This window comes from Triticum aestivum, chromosome 4D, assembly GCF_018294505.1.
Source record: "Triticum aestivum cultivar Chinese Spring chromosome 4D, IWGSC CS RefSeq v2.1, whole genome shotgun sequence".
NCBI classification, from domain to species: Eukaryota; Viridiplantae; Streptophyta; class Magnoliopsida; order Poales; family Poaceae; genus Triticum; species Triticum aestivum.
In genome coordinates this window covers 503,894,197-503,918,696 of record NC_057805.1, presented here as the reverse complement: position 1 = coordinate 503,918,696, position 24,500 = coordinate 503,894,197, and the positions used below count along the sequence as shown (strand labels likewise).

General features: G+C 47.8%; 4 protein-coding genes across 9 annotated transcripts; 3 read left to right on the top strand and 1 right to left on the bottom strand.

Annotated features, from left to right (window-relative positions):
* Window positions 1-3,084: 3,084 nt before the first annotated feature.
* LOC123097177 (uncharacterized) lies at window positions 3,085-3,577 on the top strand. The gene is made up of 2 exons (XM_044518910.1): window positions 3,085-3,430; window positions 3,549-3,577. Exons 1-2 carry the CDS (start codon window positions 3,085-3,087, stop codon window positions 3,575-3,577), a joined length of 375 nt encoding a protein of 124 aa, XP_044374845.1.
* A 221-nt stretch (window positions 3,578-3,798) lies between these two features.
* On the top strand, window positions 3,799-5,046 carry LOC123097176 (protein PLASTID MOVEMENT IMPAIRED 1-like). Its single transcript, XM_044518909.1, has one exon. It carries the CDS (start codon window positions 3,799-3,801, stop codon window positions 4,375-4,377), a length of 579 nt encoding a protein of 192 aa, XP_044374844.1. The 3' UTR covers window positions 4,378-5,046.
* Window positions 5,047-6,913: 1,867 nt separating this feature from the next.
* LOC123099070 (pyridoxine/pyridoxamine 5'-phosphate oxidase 2) lies at window positions 6,914-9,289 on the top strand. Of its 6 annotated transcripts, none has more exons than XR_006448077.1 (8): window positions 6,914-7,126; window positions 7,196-7,245; window positions 7,327-7,384; window positions 7,500-7,532; window positions 7,636-7,731; window positions 8,102-8,269; window positions 8,377-8,559; window positions 9,104-9,289. XR_006448077.1 is itself a non-coding variant. In XM_044521200.1 (8 exons), the coding sequence occupies exons 1-7, from the start codon at window positions 7,016-7,018 to the stop codon at window positions 8,526-8,528; spliced, it is 618 nt and encodes a 205-aa protein (XP_044377135.1). In that variant the 5' UTR covers window positions 6,914-7,015; the 3' UTR covers window positions 8,529-8,559; window positions 9,104-9,289. The 6 variants fall into 6 exon arrangements, 4 of the variants coding, with proteins under 4 accessions (XP_044377135.1, XP_044377136.1, XP_044377134.1 ...); XR_006448078.1 differs by lacking the exon at window positions 9,104-9,289 and adding an exon at window positions 8,845-8,905; XM_044521200.1 differs by having other exon boundaries at window positions 8,427-8,559.
* A 746-nt stretch (window positions 9,290-10,035) lies between these two features.
* On the bottom strand, window positions 10,036-14,402 carry LOC101669850 (receptor kinase-like protein Xa21). The gene is made up of 2 exons (XM_044521198.1): window positions 11,562-14,402; window positions 10,036-11,431 (listed from the first exon to the last, which is right to left on the bottom strand). The coding sequence occupies exons 1-2, from the start codon at window positions 14,293-14,295 to the stop codon at window positions 11,064-11,066; spliced, it is 3,102 nt and encodes a 1,033-aa protein (XP_044377133.1). The 5' UTR covers window positions 14,296-14,402; the 3' UTR covers window positions 10,036-11,063.
* Between the last annotated feature and the right edge of the window lie 10,098 nt (window positions 14,403-24,500).

Below are 24,500 nucleotides of genomic sequence, written 5' to 3'. Positions count from 1 at the left end.
GTTCATGACCCAAAAGGAAACGAGGGAGGAGAGGAAGCGCCAAGAGAAAGAGGAGCAAATGAAGACCTTCTTTGGCATTCAAAAGAAGAAGCTCGAGATCGGAGTAGAGCTACGCCCGGACGAAAGAAAACGAGGTGAAGCTCACGCGGATCTCGAAGGAAATGAAGATCATGATGGCTGACCTGAGTAAGGTGTCCCTAAGAAAAAGGGTTTGGTTCAAGAAGCAAAACGAGATGCTCGAGATAGATGAATGAATGAGCTATGGCCGAGACGCAATCATTTTGTATGCCGGCATGAACTACGGCCGAGATGCATCAACTATGGCCGAGAGAGGCGATTTTTTTATGTGCTGGCATGTATGCCGACCGTTATGAAGACGGACCAGATGGATCGGCCCATTGGACGCACCGGCCTGATTTGTCCGGGCAAGGCCGGACGAAGCACCTCAAGCCAAGCCAAACAGGAAAAAAGGGAGACTAAATCCGCACCTGTTTACGTGGGCCGGTAGATCTGTGCAGTAAAAGCTACTAGCAACGGCGGGCGGCGACAAAGCATGGGCACGGCTGTGCCGCCATGAAGCACACACTCTTCCCCGTTTATGCCGGCCGGTCAGGTCATCCACTGTCCAGTCCACGGCCGCAGTGCTAAAAAATCTCTCTGCCATGCCATGGCATGGCATGGCACGACGGGTTCTCTGACAGACAGGATCACTTGCACTTACCCATCTGCTCAAGAGCATGATGGCGCCCATGCCACGGCCATGCGGCCGATCGGTCGATGAGAGTGAAGTTGAATCAGACAGACAGACAGACAGAGAGTCATCGATCTCGATGCGGCCGGCAGGCATTGCCACTTCTCCCTCTCGTCCAACAGTCGACTTGGATGGATGGACGGATGGCGTTGTGCTGTACGTGCCGTGTCAGTCTGGGGAAAGGACGGACGGATTCTGATTATGAGTTTCTGACGGACGAGTGTGTGGGCGAGCGTGAATATCCTCAACTTCCCCATGGCTCCTGTCGGGCAAAGGTAAGTAAGGTCGTCGAGGCAACAGCACAGCAGCCACTGTAAAATCTTCAGAGATGCAGAGTACTACTTGCCGTGCAGCCCATGAGATGAGATGAGATGTGCAGTGAAAGCGAGCAACGGCGCCAAAGCACGGCCATATGGCCATGGCCGTGGGCAGCCATGGAGTGGGCACGTACGTGTACTCTCCGGTTTATTATGTCAGCCGGCCGGCTCATCACCGGCGCCCATGCGGCCGGCCCTGGATGGCGTGCTTAATAACGACCTCTCCATGCATGCGCGCGGTGGTTCGATCTGACAGGCAGGATTGGGCGACCATGAAGTTGCCCATGCCATTGCCATGCTGCAGAAGTGTGAGTGGATGTGAAATGATACTAGATTGCATCGTCGATCTCGACTCGATGCGGCCGGCCGGCATTGCCTCTTTTCGTCCAACAGTGGACTTGCATGGATGGAGGGATGGATGGAGGGATGCCCCGTCGTTTCTGAACGTGCCGTGCCAGCCTGCGTTGAGTCTGGGGGAAAGGACGGAGGGAGGGAGGGATTCTGATTCTGACGGCGAGCGAGCGTGAATATCCTGACCTCCCCGATGGCTCCTGTCGGCCGGGCCGGAGGAAAGCTTGTCTGTCCTGTCCAGCCAATCTTCACAAGTGCAGCGAGCGACGCCTCGGGGTGGCAGGCAGGCGCCACCTGGGGGCTGCTGGCTCCTGTCGTCGCCTCTCGGCCTCGGGTACGCCGCCGCTTGCTTCCCGTGGTCGCCGGCGTCGCTGCCGGCCGGGATGGACGGACGGTGATGGGTCGGTGCAACGCGCTCGCGCTATATATATGGAAGAGGTTCCCGTTGTTGCTTTGGTCCAGGCATTGCCGGCGACGTGAAGTGTCATGAGCCCATGCATGAGCCATGACGTGAAGGGCCTTTCAACCCCATGCAGCTCTACTCTTTTCTACTCTGGTGCTATTACACTTCACTTCACTGTGGAAAAATAAAAATAAATACGCGTGCGTGTCCAAGTAAGAGTACGTACGTGTGGAAGGGAAGAAGAAGAGGAAAACTGTGCACAAACATGCATGTCCACTCGTTGCCGCCTGAGCCTGCCTCACGGGTGACACAAGCAAGCCCAATGGCCGTGCCAGCGATATCTCGAGGCGTAGCACGTGTTAGATCGCTGTCGTGTGCCATGACGTTCTCATGGAAAGAACTTACAGCGGTCAGGCACATGGTAACGTAAAAAGTCAGGCAGGATGTCTGCAATCGGCCGGCATTGGCGAGGAGAGAAAAGCTGCGTTGCGGATAACAACAGTTGAGGTGTGGCACTATGTGTCATCCTGCCTTTTTGCACGACTCCAGCACTAGTACAGTGGAGGTCCTGTCTGATCGTCGCCGTCGGGCTATAAACTGCCACACAGACATGACACAACCGCGAAATGAACCCACGATTTGACGGCCGAATCTGGACCTCGTTTACTTTTTCTTTTCAAGGAATGGAGCGCCGCTCCCAGTTCCATTTCTGAAATTGATAAATACACCCTCTATAAACTAATGTAAGACGTTTTTACAACTGTAAAAACATCCTATATTTAGGTACAGTAGGAGGTAACAACCTCATACACAGAGGGGGGGAAACTAGAGCAAAAAACAAAGCGGAGATGAAGAACATACAAGCATCGGTGCTCAAAGACCCAGAAACGGCTTCAAAACAAGATGAGCATGATCAGCAACTAAAAATGTCATAGTACTCTCTATTATGAGGATAAGAGCATCTCCACTAGCCCCCCAACAGCCCTCCCCAGGACCACCTTTTTTGCGCCGGTTGTAAAAAATCGTCCCAGCCATGCACCCAACACCTCCTTTTTCGCCAGATTTGACGAAAGTTTCGGCCGGCGCTCCCATGGGAAACCCAACGCGCTGGGCCCGAGCTAGGGGCACTGGCGCTACCTTTTCACGTGCAAACCCCTCTCTCTCCTCTCTTTCCACCTACCCCACCCCGCCGCCCACCTTCCACCGCTCCGCCACCACCGGTGCCTCCTACTCCTCCTCTGTCCCGGCCTCCCCCGCACGCCATGGCGGCCAACCACCACCTCCGCCGCCTCGCCTCCGCGTCCGCCCCCGCTCTCTCCCGCCTCTCCAAGCCCCCTGCCTCGCCGCTCCTTCGCCCCGCGTTCTCCAGCTCCGCCTCCCCCGCGGATCAGCCGGCGGCAGCAGTGGGCGCCGCTGCAGCCGAGAAGGGCGAGGCCCGGGGCGCTGTGAAGGAGGAAGACGAGCCGCAGGCCGGTGATGCTAGTGCGACCGCGACGAAGGCGGGGGAGGAGGAGGATGACGGCGGCCTGGACCTCCTCCTCTGCCCCGGTCTCCCGTCACAGTCGGCCGCAGGACGTGGATTTTTAGAACAGCTGCACCCCGGCCCTGGTATCCTGGTTGTCCAATATTGCTTTAAGATCTGTGCAACACAACTAACTTTTCGTATGAAAATTTCTTTTTTTATTTCTCTCACATAAAAGATGTCTTGAAGTTCAAACCTTTGCAGCGTGGCAAAGTTTTCCATCTAGAATCTAGGATAAATCTCTCAGATTTTTTTTGTCAAATATAAATATACAAAAAATAAATTTTTAGATTTAAACTTCAAAATATGTTTTATGTGAGAGAAACAAAAAAAATGTATTTGCACGAATCGCGATGCGCAGAATGGATGGCTAGATAGAGAGGGTCCGGGTGCAGCTGTGCTATTTTATATTTTCGGTCGGCCGCACAACCAGGCCGCATAGGTGCAGCAACAGATGGCCCGCGCCGTCCCGAGCGCTACCATGCGTGCGCTGTCGCGCATCGGCATGACCCGCCTCGGCTGCCTCTTCTCCGTCGAGGTGGCGGCGGCACAGGGCCTCCCGTCGTCCATGGACGGGCTCCGCCTCGCCGTGGCCGTGCGCAAGAAGGAGTCGCGCGAGGGCGCCGTGCAGATCATGCCGTCCCGCGTGCAGCAGGGCGCGGCGGACTTCGAGGAGACGCTATTCGTCCGGTGCCACGTCTACTGCAGCGGCGGGGGCGCCGGCAAGCCACCGACGAAGTTTGAGCCCCGCCCGTTCCTGTTGTCCGTGGTCGCCGTGGACGCGCCGGAGCTGGACCTTGGCCAGAGCACGGTGGACTTGAGCGCCCTCGTGAAGGAGTCCACGGAGAAGAGGCAGCAAGGGGAGCGCGTCCGGCAGTGGCAGATGGCGTTCCTGCTCGCCGGCAAGGCCAAGGGCGGGGAGCTCGTCGTCACGCTCGCTTTCCAGATCATGGAGGACGGCGGCGCCGGGCTCTACAGCCAGCTGGCCACCAAGACTGCTGCCCTGGTGCGGTGTCCAGTGACGAGAATCTGAAGGAGTCCCTTCTTGTCCCTCGCCTTGGCCGCCAGCCTGAGCTCCCGCAGCGCGGCGGAGAGCCTGGACCTCTTGCTCCTCTTCTTCTTCATGTTCTTCATGGCGTCGCTCCGGCACAAGGACGGCGGCCTGGACCTCCTCCTCTGCCCTGGGGCCTCCTCGACATCGTCACCGGCCCGTCCGCTTCCTCGCTACGCGCCACGCGCTCGTGGACCTCCGAGCTATCGCCACGCGTCCTCCTCGTCGAGGTGCAGAGATGCTTGGGGGTGGAGACGGCCGGAAAAATCCCCCCTCCAAGCCCAAAATTTGCGTAGGCGCAGCCCCAGCCGAACGAAAAAACGTCCTACAATGCAGGCGCTAACGCCAGGCGCCAGGGTCAGGATCCTGGCCGTTTCCTCCTAATCCCGTTCAAATCCCGAAATTTTGTTAGCATCGATGCCATAAGAGTCGTCCGGCGCTAAACGAGCTGCCCATTTTATTTTTTGCGCATGGCGCCCGTACGCTCGCTCCCAGCGTTGCATGCCTGGACTCCAAGCGAGGCGCTAGGAGAAAAATCCTTTTTTATTCCTAATCAAGCGCCTGATTAGGCGTCTAGCATTGAACATGCCCTAAGAGGCCCCCATCCCATTCTCCTATGGAACGCCTTAGTGCCGGTCAAAGTAGAAGCCCTCCGCCGCATCACTGCATTTCTGAAGATTTGCTTTCTAAAAATTAACTCAAAAATACATGTAATGAGAACTAGCAAAAACTGAGCTAGTAGGATTGGATGGGTGAATATTCCTAAAACATGCATCATTATGAGTTTTCCCATACAGTCCAAATCATAGCAGCTACACCAATGAAAACTAAAATTCCTAATTCGAAACTGCTCCACACACGACAGTGTGTGGACGATAAGTGCACGACCAAAGGATCCAGCGGCCACTGCTCAGCTGTGCTTGAGATTCGTCGGCTCGATTTAATCGTCGTTCATGAGTCGTCCAAACTTTGTCGTCCCCATAGCATTGCTCTTCCTAATTCTCATCACCCCTCCCCCCTAGATCCCAAATTGTAATTATTGCACCAGCTAGGAAGCTCGTCAAAACTACGATGAACCAAAGTTAACTGATCAACATTTTCATTTGCACTACAATAAACATTTCACATTACCTACCCTGCTACCCTTCTCCTATGAAGCGGCACATCTCTAGTTAATACACTTTTTTCTTCTTCTAAGAACCAACCACATAAATACTCTAACTTTTATAGCCACTTTACTCTTTCATACATCCTCCTTAAAGGCAAACAACTTGTCTAGTTCGATCGAATCTCAATAATTTCATATATGAAGTAGCTCGGATCAATACTGGCTTCTGGATATCCGAGTTGGGTTCATGTAGTATTTAGAAGAAAAAACTTGTTGTCCGTACAAAAAACCCCAAGAAGATAATTTAAATGTAGTATTTCATAGCTGAGGTATGTTCAAATCGTAGCTTTGTTTATGGGAAAGCCATATTTTTAATGGTTTTTGTCCTAAATGGGCCGTTTACATGTCAACACTACATAGTCATTCTTTAAGAGCAACTCTAGCAGAGTTGTCATATTGACAGCCTCCATCTCCATATTCATATGAAGCGTACTTCATATTGAATTATGGAGGCCGCTAACGCAAGTGCAAAGTCAGAATCACTATATTGGCAGCCTTCATTATTGTGTGAGTCACTCGTCAATAAAATATACTTTTTCCCAACCTTACTGCCATCTCACCTAAGATGGGAGATGTAAAGTTTCTTTCGCCTCACACGTAAGTGCAATATGGAGCGCACTCGAAAAGGCAGCCCTGAGATGTCATATATGACATCCGAGAGGCCAGATATGAATGGCACTCGATAAATTATGGCAATCCTGACAAGATGACGACTGAGAGGCCAGATATGGATGGCACTCGATAAATTATGGCGATCCTTGACAAGATGACGACTGAGAGGCCAGATATGGATGGCACTCGATAAATTATGGCGATCCCTGACAAGATGACGACTCTGCTAGTGTATTTTTTTTTGTCAATGATGACTCTGCTAGAGTTGCTCTAAACACTACGATTTGTGAATGTACAAAATGATTTAAAACATAAATCTAGGGCTATGAGTATCAACAGACAAATATCTTTATCTAATTTGACTTCTTAATTTCCATAAAAAAGAGTTGAACTCTTAGTTAATTATTACCCCTGTTCCAAAATAATTGAAATTCTGGCTTTGTTCTAAGTCAAATTTGTTTAAGTTTGACCATGTTTATAGAAAAATATATTAACATCTACTCCCTTCATCCCATAATATAAGATCGTTTTTCTAGCTTTATGATGTGTATTTGGTGCCGTAAATTATACTAGCAACTTTGGTTTAAGACGAACCTAAAACTTTTTTTTTGAAACAGACGCGGTAATTTGTAACCTGACGATGATTCGTCACTTTATTGATCGCACACAGAATTTCTTATGGCTCGTTCCCTGTCACTGACCTGCCGGGCCCACGGGACATAGCTCAGGCGATGCGATCCTAACCGTTAATCCGTGCCCATCTCCCCGCACAGCATCAGGAAGCGACATCCCCGGCCCAGCGAAGTGAACACAGCGCGGCTGCGGCGGCGACTGGCAGAGATGGCCGGCGGTGGCGCCGCCGCGTCGGCGCTATCGAGCCCATGGAGGGCGCTGCTGCAGCGAGCGCTGGACGCCAACGCGCACCTCAAGCACTCCACCTTCTTCCAGCTCGTAAGCTCCCATACCATATCCCCCGTTCCCCTCCCCTTGGATACCCTAACGGACGCTCGATCGTTCCAGGCCACGGTGGGCGCCGCCGGCAGGCCGGCGAATCGCACCGTCGTGTTCAGGTGCCCGCCTGCTCTGGTCTAGTACCCCGCCTTTCCCCTCCACTTCTTACCGGTTTTGATCTGGAATTTTGGCCTTGCTAGGGGGTTCCAAGAGCAGTGCGACAAGATTCAGATCAATACGGATGCGCGGAGCAACAAGGTCGCTGCTGCTATTCCCCCCGTGCTTTCTAACCTTGTTGCTATATATACATAGTTCTTTCTCGCTGCTCGCTGATTCCCTTGCTGGTTTGGATGTGCGATTTGCGAACCAACAGATTGGGGAGATCAGGGAATGGCCCCTCGGCGAGGTAGGATGTGAAGAGCTTGCAGAATTGCGTGTCATAATTTTAAGCAGCATCAACACAAGTGCCAATTTGTTGTTGAGAAATGCCTGATCTTGAATTCTTGCAGATATGCTGGTATTTCACTGATTCGTGGGAGCAATTCCGTATCAGCGGTATCATAGATGTGATCGATGGTTCCAGTCTGGATCCTGCCAAGCTCCAGGTTAGAGCTGAGTAGATTCTTCCCTGTGCTCTGTTCTGTGTAGTGGAGGTTTGTTTTAAACTGAAGGATAGCTGTAGTGAAAGATTTGGTTATGCACAAACATAACTGTTCTAGTAGTTTACTTTTGTATAGTTTTTGCACACATGGAGTTTGCTTGTCTCATCAAGAGCAAATGCTTGACCTTATATTAATGTCTCCACAACTTTCACCTTTCAAAGCTTTTGGCGATGTTCAGAAGCAGCACAAACTGTTCTATTACATATATAAGTAGTTTTTTCTTTTCTTGACGACATGTAGCAGCGCTGCTTTCATTGATATCAGGTGCTCCTTTATAATCTTTTGGCTCAACATTGGTTGTTTTACCAAACAGCAACGAGAGAAAGCTTGGTTCGCCAGTTCAGTGAAGTCAAGATCACAATACTTAGGACAAAGTCCAGGGGTTCCTGTCGCAAATGATGACCACATTAAGGATGTTCATATTGATCCATCAGCTGGCCCAGTTGATGCCTATTGTCTTCTGACTCTTGATCCAGAAAAGGTTAGGTTAAGCTTTCTTGTGCCGGATGCTCACGCTTCTGTATCGGTATCTGCACCTACTTTAAAATACAGAATCAGTTATACTTAAATTGGTTAAATGTATTGCAGATTCATATGCCCCTATTGTGTTGCTCAATACTCTTGGTTTTCATATTCAGGTTGATTATGTGAACCTGAAAAGTAATCAGAGATTGATGTTCACAAGAACCCAGGAAGGAGATGAGTTCAATGACTGGATGGCCGAAAAAGTTAGCCCATAATGACTCTTTTTTGGAAAGGAAGAACAGAAAGGTGTTATTGGCTGCCACTATTTTTATTTGGTGATTTTCCATGTCACGGAACAGTCTTCATTCTACAATATCTTTTCTAGCATGTCAAAATGTATTTTTGGCAGAGCATCCATGGATTACTCGGTCTGAACAGCTGAGCTATGTGCTTTATCTGCATAACAGTCATTTGTTAACATACATTATGGCTCTAGTTAATATTAGCGTTCACTGTTAAAGGTTTTTCTTTTCTTTCTGGGATTCTTACTTAGTGTCTTTCTTGTAAAACTCAGAATATATATTTGGGCAGGTACCATTCAGGATTTCTACTGGAGATGTTAAAAATATGTGCTTGATCTGAATTACAGTCATTTGTAAAAATTTAGCATCTTTCTTGTAAAACTCAGAATATTTGGGCAGGAGCCATTAAGAGATGTTAATAATATGTGCTGAATCTGATTTACAGTCATTTGTAAACATTTTATTTGAAAAAGAATGGTCGAGCCCTGCGATTTCCGATAACCACTTATAAACATGGCACCAATTAATGTTAATATTCACCGTTGTAGGGTTTTTCTGAGATGCTCGCTTGGCCAGTCAGTTCTTATGGAAAGCTTCAACGGCCTTGGTAGACACCTTGATCTGGTATGCAATAATTGGACGATGAATCCATCTAAATTATTCCTGTAACTACAATAATATCACGCACACAAAAATCCATGATTGCAATGAATTCTGCAATTACTATGTTTTTTTCAGTAGGGGTTAAATGAGTATTACTTTCCTAATTTTGGACCCAGCTAGTTAGTTGGCCTCTGATCAAGATCGGAATTATGCGTGCTCTCCACAAATTTCAACCCATCGGCTGTAATTACAATGATATTTACAGAGTTAGTTGGCCTCTGATCAAGATCAATATTATGCGTTATTGCCAAAAATTTCATTCTATAAACTCTCAGAGCCTCCAATGCCATCAAATCAGCCACGGTGATCCTGCTCCTAAGTCTGAAGCTGCCCGCCACACTGCCGATTTCAGGCCTATTTGCCTTGTTCACAGCTTCGGCAAGCTTGTTGCCGAGCTTCTTGCCAATAGAGTGCAACCTCTGATGCCCCAGCTAATTGAGAACTACCAGAATGTTGTCATCAAGGGAAGATGCATCTATGGTTACCTCGTCTGTGTGCAAGGAATTGCAAAATCTCTGCATGAGGGCAATATCCTGAGCCTCCTTGTTAAGCCTCACATATCAAAGGCATTCAATTTCATCTCCTGGGAGTTCCTTCTCCAACTTCTTGAAATTCGATGAAGCTCGTAGAAGTGGCGGCCTAGCCCCATTGGGATCTCTAAACATTCTGCATAAATCTTCTCTCTAAACCGATGAAGTTGCCGACTTCATCAAGCCGACACCTGCAGATACAAACCTAAGTTCTCCAATCTCTCGCATCTTCGGTCAATCTACTGGTCTTTGCACCAACCTCTCCAAGACCAGAATCATCCCAATCCAGTGCAATGAGATCGACCTGACAGCCACCCTGGACAATCTCCCGCGCACCATGTCCTCATTTCCCTGTACCTACCTTGGCATGTCCCCTGTCCGTTCACCACCACAGAAATAAGAGGTCTCCAGAAATAATGACTATCAAGCTATCCTCTACAGCTTTGCCAAGTTATCAAGGTATCATGGGCAATTCATCTCAAATGCAAGCAAAGTGGTGTTGGTTCGGCATGTTTTCTCTGCAATCCCCTCTTTTCAGGTGATGGCCACCAACCAATCCAAGTGAGTTGATGCTCAGATGAACAAGCTTTGTAGATCTTCTCTTTGGGCTAGCTCTGATAAAGTGTCAGGTGGTAAATGTCTTGTCAATTGGAACAAAGTTTGCTCCCCGATTGAATTTGGAGGCCTTAGTATCCCTAATCCTGAAGCTTTCAGTAGAGCCTTGAGGGTTACACGGCTTTGGTTTAAGATGGGTGGACGAGCATAAACGTTGGACTAACCTGCAAATTACCATGGATAGCTTTTGCAAAAGCAGGTTCAACTCAGTCCATATAAAAGTAAATCTGTTTTATCTGTGCTCATGAGCAAAATAAACTGGTTTGACAAAACTATTAACCATCATCGGTTTACAATATTCTCGACAGGAGTATCGTAATTCTGTTCTGAACATAACAAATTGTTTTCCACTCACCAAACAAAGACGCGCCACATGGAAAAAATAGTAACTGGTAAAATAATGGACAATATTAACACGAGTTCTACTAAACCCATACCCATCACTAATCATGCAATGGGGACTTATGAACTCAGCTGTTGCGATTCTAACTGAAACATAGTAGAGACCGTACTCTTATGCAAACATTAGGAAATAGCTGCAATTGAAGCGCAAAATTGGTTGTACTTCCATGTTAACTGTTTGAAGTACCAATGCAGGAATCAATTCCAAACAAAAATATGCCCAACAATATCGATGCACATATCATTCTCACATAAAACATTCCAGTTAGCATTAGCATGGTTTCTGTCTTCATATTCACTACTCCCTCGAGAGAGATTCTTTCATGGCATGAAGTTCCTTGACGATATCTCCGGTTGGCATTCTACTTGACGGCAATTCCTGAGAGCAGGAAATTCCGAGTTTAAGTAGCGAAACAAGGCAATCAATCGTTCTCTTGTATGCAGAAGCATTCACAGTTTGAAGCCCATACTCAAGATCCAACGATAGCCGCATGTCCACAACCTCCATCATACTATCACATAGACCAAGCTCAACATACTCACGAAGGCTCAATCCTTGTCTGAATTTGCTATCGGTGGGCCTCTTTCCAGTGGCTGTTTCCAACACAAGAATGCCATAACTGTAAATATCTCCATGCTTGGACACGGGGTTTCCAACACCATACTCTGTGACAATAACAAGTTCGAATAAGTAGAGTTTTTATGATGCATAGAGTTCTATATTTACATTCGTTTTAAAAACTTTATATAACTAGGCACGGAATAAGTAGAGTAAATATAGAAGAGGTGGGCTAACCTGGGGCAGCATAACCAATTGTCCCTCGAAATCCCATTGAGCTCATGGACTGCTCGAGAAATGAGCTTCCCTCGTTAAGAATCTTAGCAAGACCAAAATCTCCAACATGGGCTACCATATTATCATCTAGGAGCACATTACTTGGCTTCACATCGCAATGTACAACAGGTGCAGGACCATGGCAGTGAAGATAGTCCAAGGCATAAGCCACATCAAGTAGTATTGTCACTCTTTGATGCAGATTCAAATACTTTTGCTCTGCTTGGTCACTTGTGTCAAGATGTAGCCAACCTTCTAGACTACCATTAGGCATGAAATCATACACAATTGCTTTGAATTCATTCCCTCTGGTATCAATGCTTGAGCAAACTGTAACTATCTTGAGAAGATTGCGGTGTCGCATATTTCCTAATGCTTTGCATTCGGCAGTGAAACTCTTCGGCGCCTTTGGAGTTTGAAGTTTTAATACCTTGACAGCAACAAGGTTTGAATTTTCTCCAGCATGACCATCCAACTCTCCTTTGTACACAGACCCAAATGATCCAGAACCCAGCAAATTCCCTGCCGAGAAACCATATGTTGCCCTCGCCAACTGACTATAAGAAATCAGTTGGTAACCTTGCATGGACGTTGTCGACAGGATTGTTGCTTGTCTTTTATTTTGCCAGGTAAGAAGAAGCTTGTAGAGGAAGGCAAGAACAACCAGTGTTGCAATGATAGAAATAGGCATACACGCAACCGGGAATTTATGTTTCTTCTTTGCTAATTGCAAGGAACAAGGGGCCAAATGTAAATTAGGTACACCGCCACAAAGGTTTCCATTTCCTTGGATTGATATTGCTGAAGAATTTGCAAAAACACCAGTGATTGGCACTTCCCCAGAAAGGCTATTGAATGAAAGGTTGAGATAATAGAGTGTGGTAAGGTCTGCAAAGGATTTAGGTATCTGGCCTGACAAATTGTTGCTCGAAATGTCTAGAGTTTGTAGACCTTTCATTTGACTAAGGACTGATGGGATGGTACCTTCAAATTTGTTGTTTTGGAGGTAGAGTTGCTGGAGAAGTTGACATCCACCGATGGTGCTCGGGATTTCACCTGATAAAATGTTTGACTCTGCATGGAATTCTACTAGATTTTTTAGATTCCCTATTTCATGAGGTAGCGATCCCTCCAAGTTATTACTTGATAGAGAAAGATATTCTGAGAGTGTTGGGATGTTGAATAATCCGCTGGGTATTGGTCCTGTAAAGTTATTACTTGAAAGATCTAGTGTCAACAAGTTTGTTAGGTTTCCAAGTGTGCGTGGTAACCTACCACCAAAGGCATTCATGCTGAGGTCCAAAGAAATTAGTTCAGTAAGATTTCCTATATTCTGTGGAATAGACCCACTTATTTTATTTTCGTATACTTGGAGTAGGGAAAGGAATTTGAGGCTACTCAAGGAAGAGGGGAGAGTTTGGGTGAAAGAGTTAGTATAGAGAATGATAAATTGCAAGTTAATGAGGTTACCTATATCTTTAGGGAGGCTTCCTGATATTTTGTTCTCTTGAAGGCCGAGTTGCACCAAGGAGGTGGAAAGGTTGGAAAGTGAATCAGGGAGGACTCCCTCAAACTTATTGGTTCCCAACCCCAAAACTTGTAACACTGTGCAATTTGTTAACGTGGTTATGAATTCCCAATCTTTGGGCTCTTTTGCGCGAAGCAAATTTTGTTGGAGATTTATCCGGAAGAGATTCGGAAAGCTTCCAACCTCGGGAGGAACGATGCCACTGAAAAAGTTCTCTGACATCTGAAGTAATGCGATATTAGAAGCATTAGCTATTGCAGCTGGGATGGGGCCATGGAAGTGGTTAGCATCCAACGATATGTCTTGGAGAAGGTGAAGATTACTGAATGCGTTTGGAGGTATTGTTCCACTAAGCATATTTTCCTGGACAGAAAGCAGTGTTAGAGAGGAAATGTTCCAAATGGAATTGGGGATCACTCCACTCAAGTTGTTAAAGCCGATGCTGAGCCGAGATAGTTTGGGCAACATGCCCAAAGACGGCGGGATAGGTCCGGACAGGGCGTTGTGATCGACCTGAAGATATTTGAGGTTGGAGAGGTTGCCCAAAACAGGTGGTATCCTACCAGATAATCTGTTGAGAAACATAGACAAGGTTTGGATGGATGGTGATTGCACCAGCGAGCCAGGGATATGTCCTGACAAATCATTTCTGGAAAGGTTCAAAGTGACAAGATTCTTCAAGCTGGAACCTATCTCGCCCGGGATCTCACCTTGGAGATGGTTTCTACTTAGGTCAAGCGTGGTGAGGTTGGTGCATCCTCCAAGAGCCACAGGAATGCTTCCCTGGAGAGAATTCACCCTGAGGCTTAGGAGCCGAAGCCTGGCAAGATGGCCGAGCTCCGGGGGTATCTGACCGGCGAGGTGGTTGTCGCCGAGGTCAAGCTCCCTGAGAAAGGAGAGGTTGCCCAAGAATGGCGAGATGCGTCCCGACAGGTTGAAGGAGGCCATGCGTAGGGAGACGACCCTATCGGGGTGCCGCCGCCCGCAAGCAACGCCTGGCCAGCTGCAGTGGTGGGTGGAGGTGTTCCATGAAGCCAGCAACCCTCTCGGGGGCGCAATGGTGGACTTGAAGGAGAGGAGCGCGAGTTGGTCGCTACCCCTCCCCGGAGCGGGGGACACAGCAAGAGCGTGGGAGCAGAGGATCAAGAAGAAGCTGAGCAATGTCATTGCTCCTTCTGTGAGGACTAGCCAGCTAGGTGGTGAGCGTGTCTGTGCATACACTAGAGGGTTTATATAGCTGGTGCTGGTGCTGGTGCCTCGTCGCTAAATCAGCAAGCAAGTCGTCTTGCCGGTCTTTGGTCATTGGTCGTTGGTGCTGTCTCCATCTTCCCCAGTGGCGTGGCGTGCGCGTTGGGCGTGGTAGCCGTGGACGGTCTTCCCAGCCTGCCTGCCTCTGCGCCATGGTTGTGGGACCCTAGCTGGTACGCGTGGATATATCTGGCGTCGTCGCGCTGCGCACCTGCGGCTCGTCTTCGTCTCCCGTCCCGGTGGAAGGTGGGCAGTAAGGTGGTTTCTGATGATGACTCCGGATGGTGGGCACGGCGGGTGGCGCGGAGGCGTTCCTGGTGCAAGGGTCGCCGTGTGCTCTACTGTGACCCAACACCAGACCAGACACGAGACTGACCGAGGACTCGGCTTCAACATGGTATACGCCAGCACAACTCTCGTCCCCTGATGGCACTACTGGAATTTTCCTCTTTGCCGAGTGTTAGGCTTTTTGCCGAGTGCATTATGTCGGACACTCGCAATAGTATCTTTGCCGAGTGCTTAACTCGGCAAAAACGCAAAACTCGGCAAATAGGCACTTTGCCGAGTGTCGTGAACAAAACACTCGGTAAAATAACAAAATTCGGCAAACAGGGCTTTGCCGAGTGCTACACTCGGCAAAAAGGGGTCTTTACCGAGTGTCACACTTGGCAAAAGGATGTCGGACAATTTCCGTGTTGAAAACCCTTTCATTTCAGGCCATATTAATTACACTTTTTGGCTTGCCAAGTATTTATAGTCTCAAATGACCAAGGTTATGGCCATATTAATTGGATAGTTTATTATAATGTTCCCAAATTAGACACATAGGTGCATCTTGACTTTACAAAAAATGTTGCCAAATAGAGTTTCCTACTTTTTTATAAAAAAAAGCAATTTCCATTTTCTAAGTGTCAAAAATGGGTGTTTTTTGTGAAGCAAGTACAAAAATCGGGGTGCAAAATGGCATCACTCCAATTATCACAGTAAGTCGACCATATTTTATGCACAATTCCCATGTTTCGTGGATTTTCTAGTTTTCTAGCTACTTTCGCACATTTAAATGACTTTATGTCAATTTCCCGAAAGTAATTCAAATTTGAACTGCAACTAATTCATAAAAATTAGCAAAAAATGTTTTTAGGTACACAAATAGTCACTATATGGGAGAACCACTTGATTTTTGAGAGATTCAACCCCTTGTGATGAATAGCCATGTCGACCATTTTAACCCCGTTTTGGGAAAATGAAAGAAAAAGAATACAACTTCAAAAAATGCTATCCTTTCACATGGAGTGCTTTTATGTGTATTAGTTGCGAGGAAAAATACCAAACTTTCAATATAAAAAATTTGAAAAAAAAATCCTTCACAAAACGGACTATCATGTATGAGCATTAATGGCTTTCAACTTAAAGGACCATGGTGATGGTCATATTCATTGCATAGATTATTATAATCTTCCCAAATTAGACACATAGGCTCATATTGACATTACAAACAATGTTGCCAAATAGAGTTTCCTACTTTTTTGTATAAAAAAATAATTTTCATTTTCTAAGTGTCAAAAAATGGGTGTTTTTTGTGAAGCAAGTACAAAAATCAGGGTGCAAAATGGCACCACTCCAATTATCACAGTAAGTAGACCATATTTTATGGTCAATTCCCAAGTTTCATATCTTTTCTAGTTTTCTAGCTACTTTTGCACGTTTAAATGACTTTATGGCAATTTCCCGAAAGTAATTCAAATTTGAACTACAAGTGTGTGATAGCTCTGTCATAAAAATTAGCAAAAAATATTTTTAGATACATAAATAGTCATTATATGGGAGAACCACTTAGAGTTTTGAAAGATTCAACCCCTTGTGATGAATAGGCATGCTGACCATTTTGACCCCGTTTTGGAAAAACTGAAACAAAAAGAATACAAGTTTAAAAAATGCAATCCTTTCGCACAGAGTCCTTTTATGTGTACTAGTTGCGAGGAAAAATACCAAAATTTCAATATAACTAATTTGAAAAAAAATCCTTCACAAAACGGGCTACCGTGTATGAACATTCATGGATTTCCTCATCACAGACGTATTCATTGCATTGTTTAGTATAGTGTGCCCAAATTAGACACATAGGTGCGTCTTGACATTACAAACAATGTTGCCGAATAGATTTTTCAGCTTTTTTGTACAAAAAAGTCAATCCTCAAATTCCAAAAGAAAAAAAAGATATGCTCAAATTTCAGTTTTTTTGAATTTTGGTTAAATCTGTTCAAACTATGGTCAAACTACTTATTCAAGAAGTATTAGTGTTACTACATAATTATTCAAGAATATTAGTGTTACTAAATAATTATTTTAATTTTTTTGAATTTTGGTCAAATCTGGTCAAACTGTGGTCAAAATGTGGTCAAACTACTTACTCAAGAAATATTAGTGTTACTAAATAATTATTGTTTTTTAGAATAATAGTTTCAAACTCAAACAGTGAAACGTGTGACTTCATGCTAAAGCTAAACTCCTGAGGGTTAATAGGATTGACATCTTACTATTGTCAGAAAAACAACAAGTGCAGACTTAGAAATCAGAGAGAATAGAACCCGGAAGTTAAGCATGCTCAGGCTGGAGTAGTGAGAGGATGGGTGACCGGCCGGGAAGTTAGTGAATTTGGAATGATGAGAGGTGATTAGAGATTAGAGGTTAAATAGAGCAGTGATGAGGGGTGATTAGAGATTAAATTGAAAATAATTCAAAAATTTAAAAATCGGAAAAAATTTCAAAACTTTTTCACACAAATTCAAAAAATAAATCTCCTTTAGTGTGGAGCTCCAGGCAGCGGCCACGTGGAGTGCCTTAGGGGGGCCTTTAGTAACGACCCTTTAGTCCCTGTTCAAGAATCGGGACTAAAGGCCCTTATGAACCGGGACTAATGGCCCTTTTTCTACTAGTGCATGAACTCTTGAAGATCTGAGGTCCCCCCTCTCTCAGCGCCAAAGATGGTAGCCGTAGGCAAGAGGACCAAATTTCTCTCGTGACCGCGGCAGCGGCAACTGCAGCATTCGAGAAACCCTGCAATTGGCGTATTTCCATAACTACCTACCCTTGAAAAAGGGTCGATCCATGGGCGGACGGGTGTCGGTGTCAAAACCGGCGGATCTCGGATAGGGGATCCCGAACTGTGCGTCTAAGGTTGATGGTAACAGGAGACGGGGGACACAATGTTTACCCAAGTTCGGGCCCTCTCTGTGGAGGTAATACCCTACTTCCTGCTTGATTGATCTTGATGAATATGAGTATTACAAGAGTTGATCTACCTCGAGATCGTAATGGCTAAAACCCTAAAAGTCTAGCATGTATGACTATGATTGTGATTATTATCGCCTCAACGGACTAAGCCCTCCGGTTTATATAGACACCAGAGGGGACTAGGGTTGTACAAAGTCGGTTACAGAGAAGGGAATCTTCATATCAGGGCACCAAGCTTGCCTTCCACGCCACAGAGAGTCCCATCTAGACATGGGAGAGAGTCTTATATCTTGTATCTTCACGGCCCAACAGTTCGGCCCATGCTACACAGTCCGGACGCCCGGAGACCCCCTAATCCAGGACTCCCTCAGTAACCCCTGAACCAGGCTTCAATGACGAGGTGTCCGGCGTGCTAATTGTCTTCAGCATTGCAAGCCGGGTTCCTTCTCCGAATACTCCAAAATAGTCCTTGAACACAAGAATCGTGTCCGGCTCTGCAAAACAAAATACCACACACCACCGCAGAGAGTATAATATTTCACGAGTCCAATCTGCTGACAACTTTTTGTAGTGTGACATCACGTCCCTGCCTGGTTATTATTTCGAGCCGTTTTTCGGCTCGTCGCTCCACGTTTCGAGACGCGGTTTTATTGGCACATCTTGCCGAAGCAGAGATCGTGTCCCATTATTGCGGGATTCTCATCAATGCGGGCGTGGGTATCCCAACCGTTCAGTTGGCATGATTCCTTAGGAGTAGGTAGGTTTTAAGGCTTATGAGGAGGCGTCTGATATTCATCGCTTTTATAAAGGGGCTAAGACCCGTCCTTCTCCTCTGCGCCAACCCTTTCCTCAACCTCTCCAACCTCGAGTTCCATCACCCAAGGTACAATTTGATTGCTTCGAGCTTCCCAGTCATGTCAGGACCCAGCCTTCAAGGCTGGTGGGTGGCTTCCTCTGTCATAGAGGAGGATATTGCGAAACTCCGGGCGGCAAGATACCTGACCGCGAAAATCCCCCACAGGCTCCCTGCTCAAGAGCAGGTTATTCCCACTCCCAGATCCGGCGAGAGGGTCGTATTCATCTCCCACTTCCTCCGGGGGCTAGGGTTCGCTCTCCATCCCTTCGTTCGAGGGCTTATGTTCTATTACGGGCTAGATTTTCACGATCTAGCTCCGGACTCCTTTCTTCACGTCTCGGCGTTCATCATCACGTGCGAGGCCTTCCTCCGCATTCCCCCACACTTCGACTTGTGGCTCAAGACTTTTAATGTGAAGCCGAAGGTAGTCGACGGGAAACAAACGGAGTGCGGCGGTGCTATAGTGAGCAAACTCACTAATACTCCTTGGCCAAAAGGCTCCTTCACAGAAACTTCCAACCTATGGCAGCGGGAGTGGTTTTACATCACTGAACCCCGTGGTACCAAGTGGGCAGCTACACCTGCGTTCCGATCTGGCCCTCCATTACGGCTTGCATCATGGATTAATAAGGGGCTGGACTGGGGATCAATCGATGAAGTGCAGACGCTGCAAAGCCGCCTCCGGAGCCTCATTGAAAAGGACACGACCTTATCAATGTAATCCAAGTAATGCTAGTCCGCCGGGTCCTAGCGTGCCAGCGACGGCCTCTCCGCCTGTGGGAGTTTAACCCGAAGGACCACGAACCCTTCAGCACTTCTTCGGCACAACGCACAATGGAATGTGGAAACTATTCTTCGGGACACGAAAACAGTGGCCGGATACCACCGAGGACATTGGTCTTGACTGTAACCATTCGGATACCCCGGTAAGCACTCGACTCTCGAACACAACGTAGTTAAATATCCCACAATAAGATACTGAGAAAACCATCTTCCTCCAGGGTTGGATAAAGAAGGCGGAGCGAATTAGGTGTTCGGCCCCTCTTCCCGAAGACTTAGCTAGTCCCGTGCTAGCAAGGATGCTGGTCCCGGCACCGTACTAGGTGCCGGTGAAAGAGGGCCCCACGCTATGTCCAGGGAAGTTAGGGCTCCCTCTTCCGAAGACAAAAAGGAAGGAGAAGTTGACATCCTTTCTCTCCATGGTAAGAAAAGGGCCTCCTCCGAAGGTCGGGAGGTAAAGGCTCCTAAGCAAGGTAAGACGCCCCTGTCCGGCGGTTCGGGCTCGGAGGGCGACGTTGTCGCACAGTTCCCCCATAAGGACAAGCCTTTGGCCGAATTGTAAGTGAACAAAGGTGTTTTAACATATCCCGTTCCTTTTCCTGTTACAAGGGTAACATCTGGAATATATGTTTTTGCAGTCCGGCATACAGTCTTCCTCAACAATCCTCTTCCTCGGGGGATCTTCTTCCGGAGATGATGGAAAGCGAGACGCCTCCACAAGCTTCCTCGCCCAATAGGGCGGACGACTTCGAGGTGTCGTCCCGGAGGATCTCTCCTGATCAACAGAGGATAACAAAGACAACGCCCCAAGGTGAAACCTCGGCCGCCCAGGGTCCGAGGTGTGCGGACCCTACGAGGACCAACAATAAAGGCCCCGGACTATCCGGTTTACGGCCAGAGACGACTCTAGGGTCGAGCAAATATATCCTTTCAAAGGGAGTCCATCCTCCCATAGCTGCTTCCAAGAATCAGGAGGCGCCGGATACACTGATGGACATGTTGCGATATTCGTCCGTCTCAGAGGAACATCGTACCTTGATGGGTACGGTGGTTGAGAGGATTCTGTACGCGAAAAGCGGATTGAACGAAGCCTTCATGGGCCTGCTAAAAGGCTTCGAGGTACGTAATATTATATTTCCAATTGTGCTATAAACGCAAAATGCGCCTGTGTATAGATAGTAGCCCATGAGACTCTGGTTGGCGTCCAAAGGGAGGTAATCAAAGGATTGAAAAAGATATGCCCAGGAAATAACCTAATTAATTGGAACACAGGCTGTTACTTCCATGACGACTGCCCACGCTACAGAGGTTGCAGGTCTGAAGCAAAAACTTGATGTGGCGGATGAAGACATCACACTTATTAACAGGCGGCTCGACGAGGCGCAAGGTATATTTTGGAGCGGTTAGTGTATGTGTGTATAATAGCATGAGCACAAAGCTGAAATTATATACTGAGATATGCGCAACTGTAGATGGTGCTGCCACGGTGGAAACCCTTCGGGCTGAGCTTGCCCGGGCCAAGGAGCAAGCCAGGGTGAGTAGTGCGGCTGCCGAGAAGGCAGCTGATGAGTTAAAAGCCGACCAGGCTGCTCGGCGCCAGTGCGAGGAGAGAATGTCTACTATGGCGTGTGAGCTAAAGGAAGCCACTGTCTGGTGCGAATTCCTCGAGGGGGATAACAAACCCAAAGCGGCCGATCTCGACAAGGCCTTACAAGAGGCGAGAGAAGCACGATCCGAGTCTAGACCGGCTCGGGAGGAGATCCGGCAAGCTTGGGAGATAGCAGCCGGTAAGCCTTTCTTATTACAGACTAAATTCGGCGATCCGAAGTATGCCCCGCTTAATCAAATGTGGAGCTCTCCAGACGCATTCTTGGACTTGCCGAAGAGCGCCTCCAACGCGGTGCAATTTTACCAAGCGCATGAAGGGTATGCAACGGAGAAGCCTTTTTGGTCACAATTCGGCACGCCAAAGCGCCCGCTGTTGCTGAACGAACAGATGGCCCAGTGGGCCGAGCTCCACAAGATATCCGGTTGTGCCATGAAGGACATCGTGGTCCGGCTGTGGCCGACTGAGCCAATTCCGAATAGTTATTTCGGTTTGGTGCGGCGACTTGCTGATGCGGTGCCGCGTATGGATGCCGTGAAGCGGTCAACGTGCATTGAAGGTGCACGGATGACCTTTGCCCGTGTCAAGACATACTGGGCGAAGATGAAGGCCACCGATATTGCAGCGAAGAGTCCACCCGAGGGCAAGGACCATCACGCGCCATAGCATTATTTTGAAGATGTCCTAGAGGGTGCCCGCTTAATAGAGGGTCAGTGCTCGAAGGATATGATGTTCGAGTGAATGTATCGAAATTGTAAAAACAATAGTTATGATATATTAAGGCTATGTTTTTTATACTTTTGCCGGAAAGTTTTGGTTCTTCCTGTGCGGCCTTTTTTGTATAATCTGAAAGTTTGCGAGTCGTCGGCTTCAGCCCCCTCGCATATAATATGGGGGTGTTCGGAAAAGTAATTGATCACTCTTTACCCAACGTCTTGGTCCATTAAGGAGGTGTCAATGCGGCGAACCAGGCAATCGGACTATAGGGCTTTAACACTTCCACTTAGCCATAGGAGTTTGATGGTGGGTCTACGATACAGCCCTTGGTATGTACGCGGTTATTCGAATACGGTGCATTTACATACGTGACCAGAAGAACGGTCCTTCATTTAATACGGAAGGAATCGCGAAGATTCCGGTGAGTCATCGAGTGGTTGACCAGCTCTCGCCGCATCATGACAATCAGTTTTCGGCTTTCTCTACTGAGGTGCTCATCCGGATAAACCAGGACACAATCGCAGTAGTTCTCCCTTTACTACCCTAGCCGATATAGCGGAGCGTAAGGTAGTAAGCACAGGAGCCGGGCAACCCAACTATTGACCAAAGACATGATTCGGAGCCGGTGCATATAAGGCCAAACTCGTGACGCCGAACTGCATATGAAGCTGTTCGGACTTGTCGGCAACTCATTTGTTCCCATATCGAGCCCCTGGCAATTTGTGCCGAGGTGCGTGTGTGAAACAACCGGAGAAGCAACATTCAGTTTTTTAGAAAAAGAGAATACTGAATACGGATTATGTTCAATGGAACCTAATTGACATGTCAATTGCCATTTTATAGATAATAACGCTACAACCGAGGCTATTTGACATGCCGGTGGTCGAAGGTTGAGGGAGAAGGCATTTTACAGGCTCAAAATAGAGAGTGCGGTCTACAAAACTATTTGGACCTCCTGTCGCACATCTGCGCCGCCTTGCCTCTGTGAAAGGACTCCTTAACGGGAATAGCCTTGGGGTAAGTGTACGAAGCCGAACTCCGAAAGAGTCCACGAGATGACCAGTCTTTGAGCCACCTGTGATAAAAGATAAAAAATAATTAGGAAAGAAAAGGAGGCTATGGGAGTGCTTGCAGGCCTGTCCGTATTGTGCCTCCGCCGATGACCAGGGTATTTTAAGTACATAATTATGTATACGCGGTACAAACTTCGCGGATATATGAGGCGAACGACGGAGGCCGAGCTGCTAATCCAGCTCTGAAATTGATCGGTTCCATTTAATAGAGACCATCGGCTTAATGGCCGATGAGATATGCGGCTTGATAAGGCCGCCTTGTACTTTGGCTGTAATAGCCGTAGTATGATCCTCTGTACGGAGGGAGTGCTCCGTATTTCCATTTATTGTTATGACGCAGCATGGACCGGGCATTTAAAGTTTTCCGCGGGCGTAGAGTGGGGCCGCATTAAAACGAGCAAAAGCGGTATGCCCTAGAAGTGCATGGTAGCCACTGCGGGACGGGACAATATCGAAGGTCAAGCCTTCGCTTCGGAAGTTGTTCGGCAAACCGAAAACGACTTCCAATGTGATTGAGCCCGTGCAGTGAGCTTCTACGCCGGGTACTGCTCCCTTGAGGGTAGTTGTGGTGGGCTTGATTCTTGAAGGATCGATGCCCATTTTGCTGACAGCGTCTTGGTAGAGTAGATTAAGGCTACTGCTGCTGTCCATAATGACTTTCGTGAGATGGAACCCATCGATAATTGAATCGATGATCAGAGCTGTCGAACCCTCGGGACGGATATGGCTAAATTTTGGGGGAACCGGCTCTATGGCGCGTGCGTCCCGCAGTGCGCGCCTGCGCTTCCCTGTAGGGGTGTTCGTCACATATACCATGTTTACGGTTTTCACTTCGGGGGGAAATTGCTTCTAAACCCTGGTATTCGGCTGGCGAGTCTCTTCGTCATCGCTGTCACTCGGCGGCTCCTTCCCCTTGTGTTCGGCATTAAGCTTGCCGGCTTGTTTGAAGACCCGGCAGCTTCTGTTGGTGTGAGTAGCTGGTTTATCGAGGGTGCCATGAATCTGGCAGGGTCGATCCAGTATCTTGTCCAGGTTGGATGGTCCGTCTCTATTTGCCTTGAATGGCTTTTTGTTGGAGATCGTTGCAGAAATTAAAATTTTTCTACGCATCACCAAGAACAATCTATGGAGTCTTCTAGCAACGAGAGGGAAAAGAGTGCATCTACATACCCTTGTAGATCGCGAGCGGAAGCGTTCAAGTGAACGGGGTTGATGGAGTCGTACTCGTCGTGATCCAAATCACCGATGACCGAGCGCCGAACGGACGGCACCTCCGCGTTCAACACACGTACGGTTGGGAAGACGTCTCCTCCTTCTTGATCCAGCAAGGGGGAGGGAGAGGTTGATGGAGATCCAGCAGCACGACGGCGTGGTGGTGGAAGCAGCGGGGATCTCGGCAGGGCTTCGCCAAGCTCAGCGAGAGGGAGAGGTGTCACGGGAGGGAGAGGGAGGCGCCAGGGGCCTGGGTGCTGCTCCCATGCGCCTCCCCACTATATATAGGGGTGGAGGGGGCTGGTTTCTTGCCCTCCAAGTCCATTGGGGCGTTGGCAAAGGTGGGGGAAAGAAATCCCATCATTTCCCTTCCCCACCGATTGTTATCCCCCTTTTTTAGGGATCTTGATCTTATCCCTTCGGGATATGATATTATTCCTTCTAAGGTGGGATCTTGGTGCGCCTTGACCAGGGGTGTGGGGCCTTGCCCCCACTACCCACGTTCATGTGGGTCCCCCCATGCAGGTGGGCCCCACTTCGGAACCTTCTAGAACCTTCCCGGCACAATACCGAAAAATCCCAAACATTTTCCGGTGGCCAAAATAGGACTTCCCATATATAAATCTTTACCTCCGGACCATTCCGG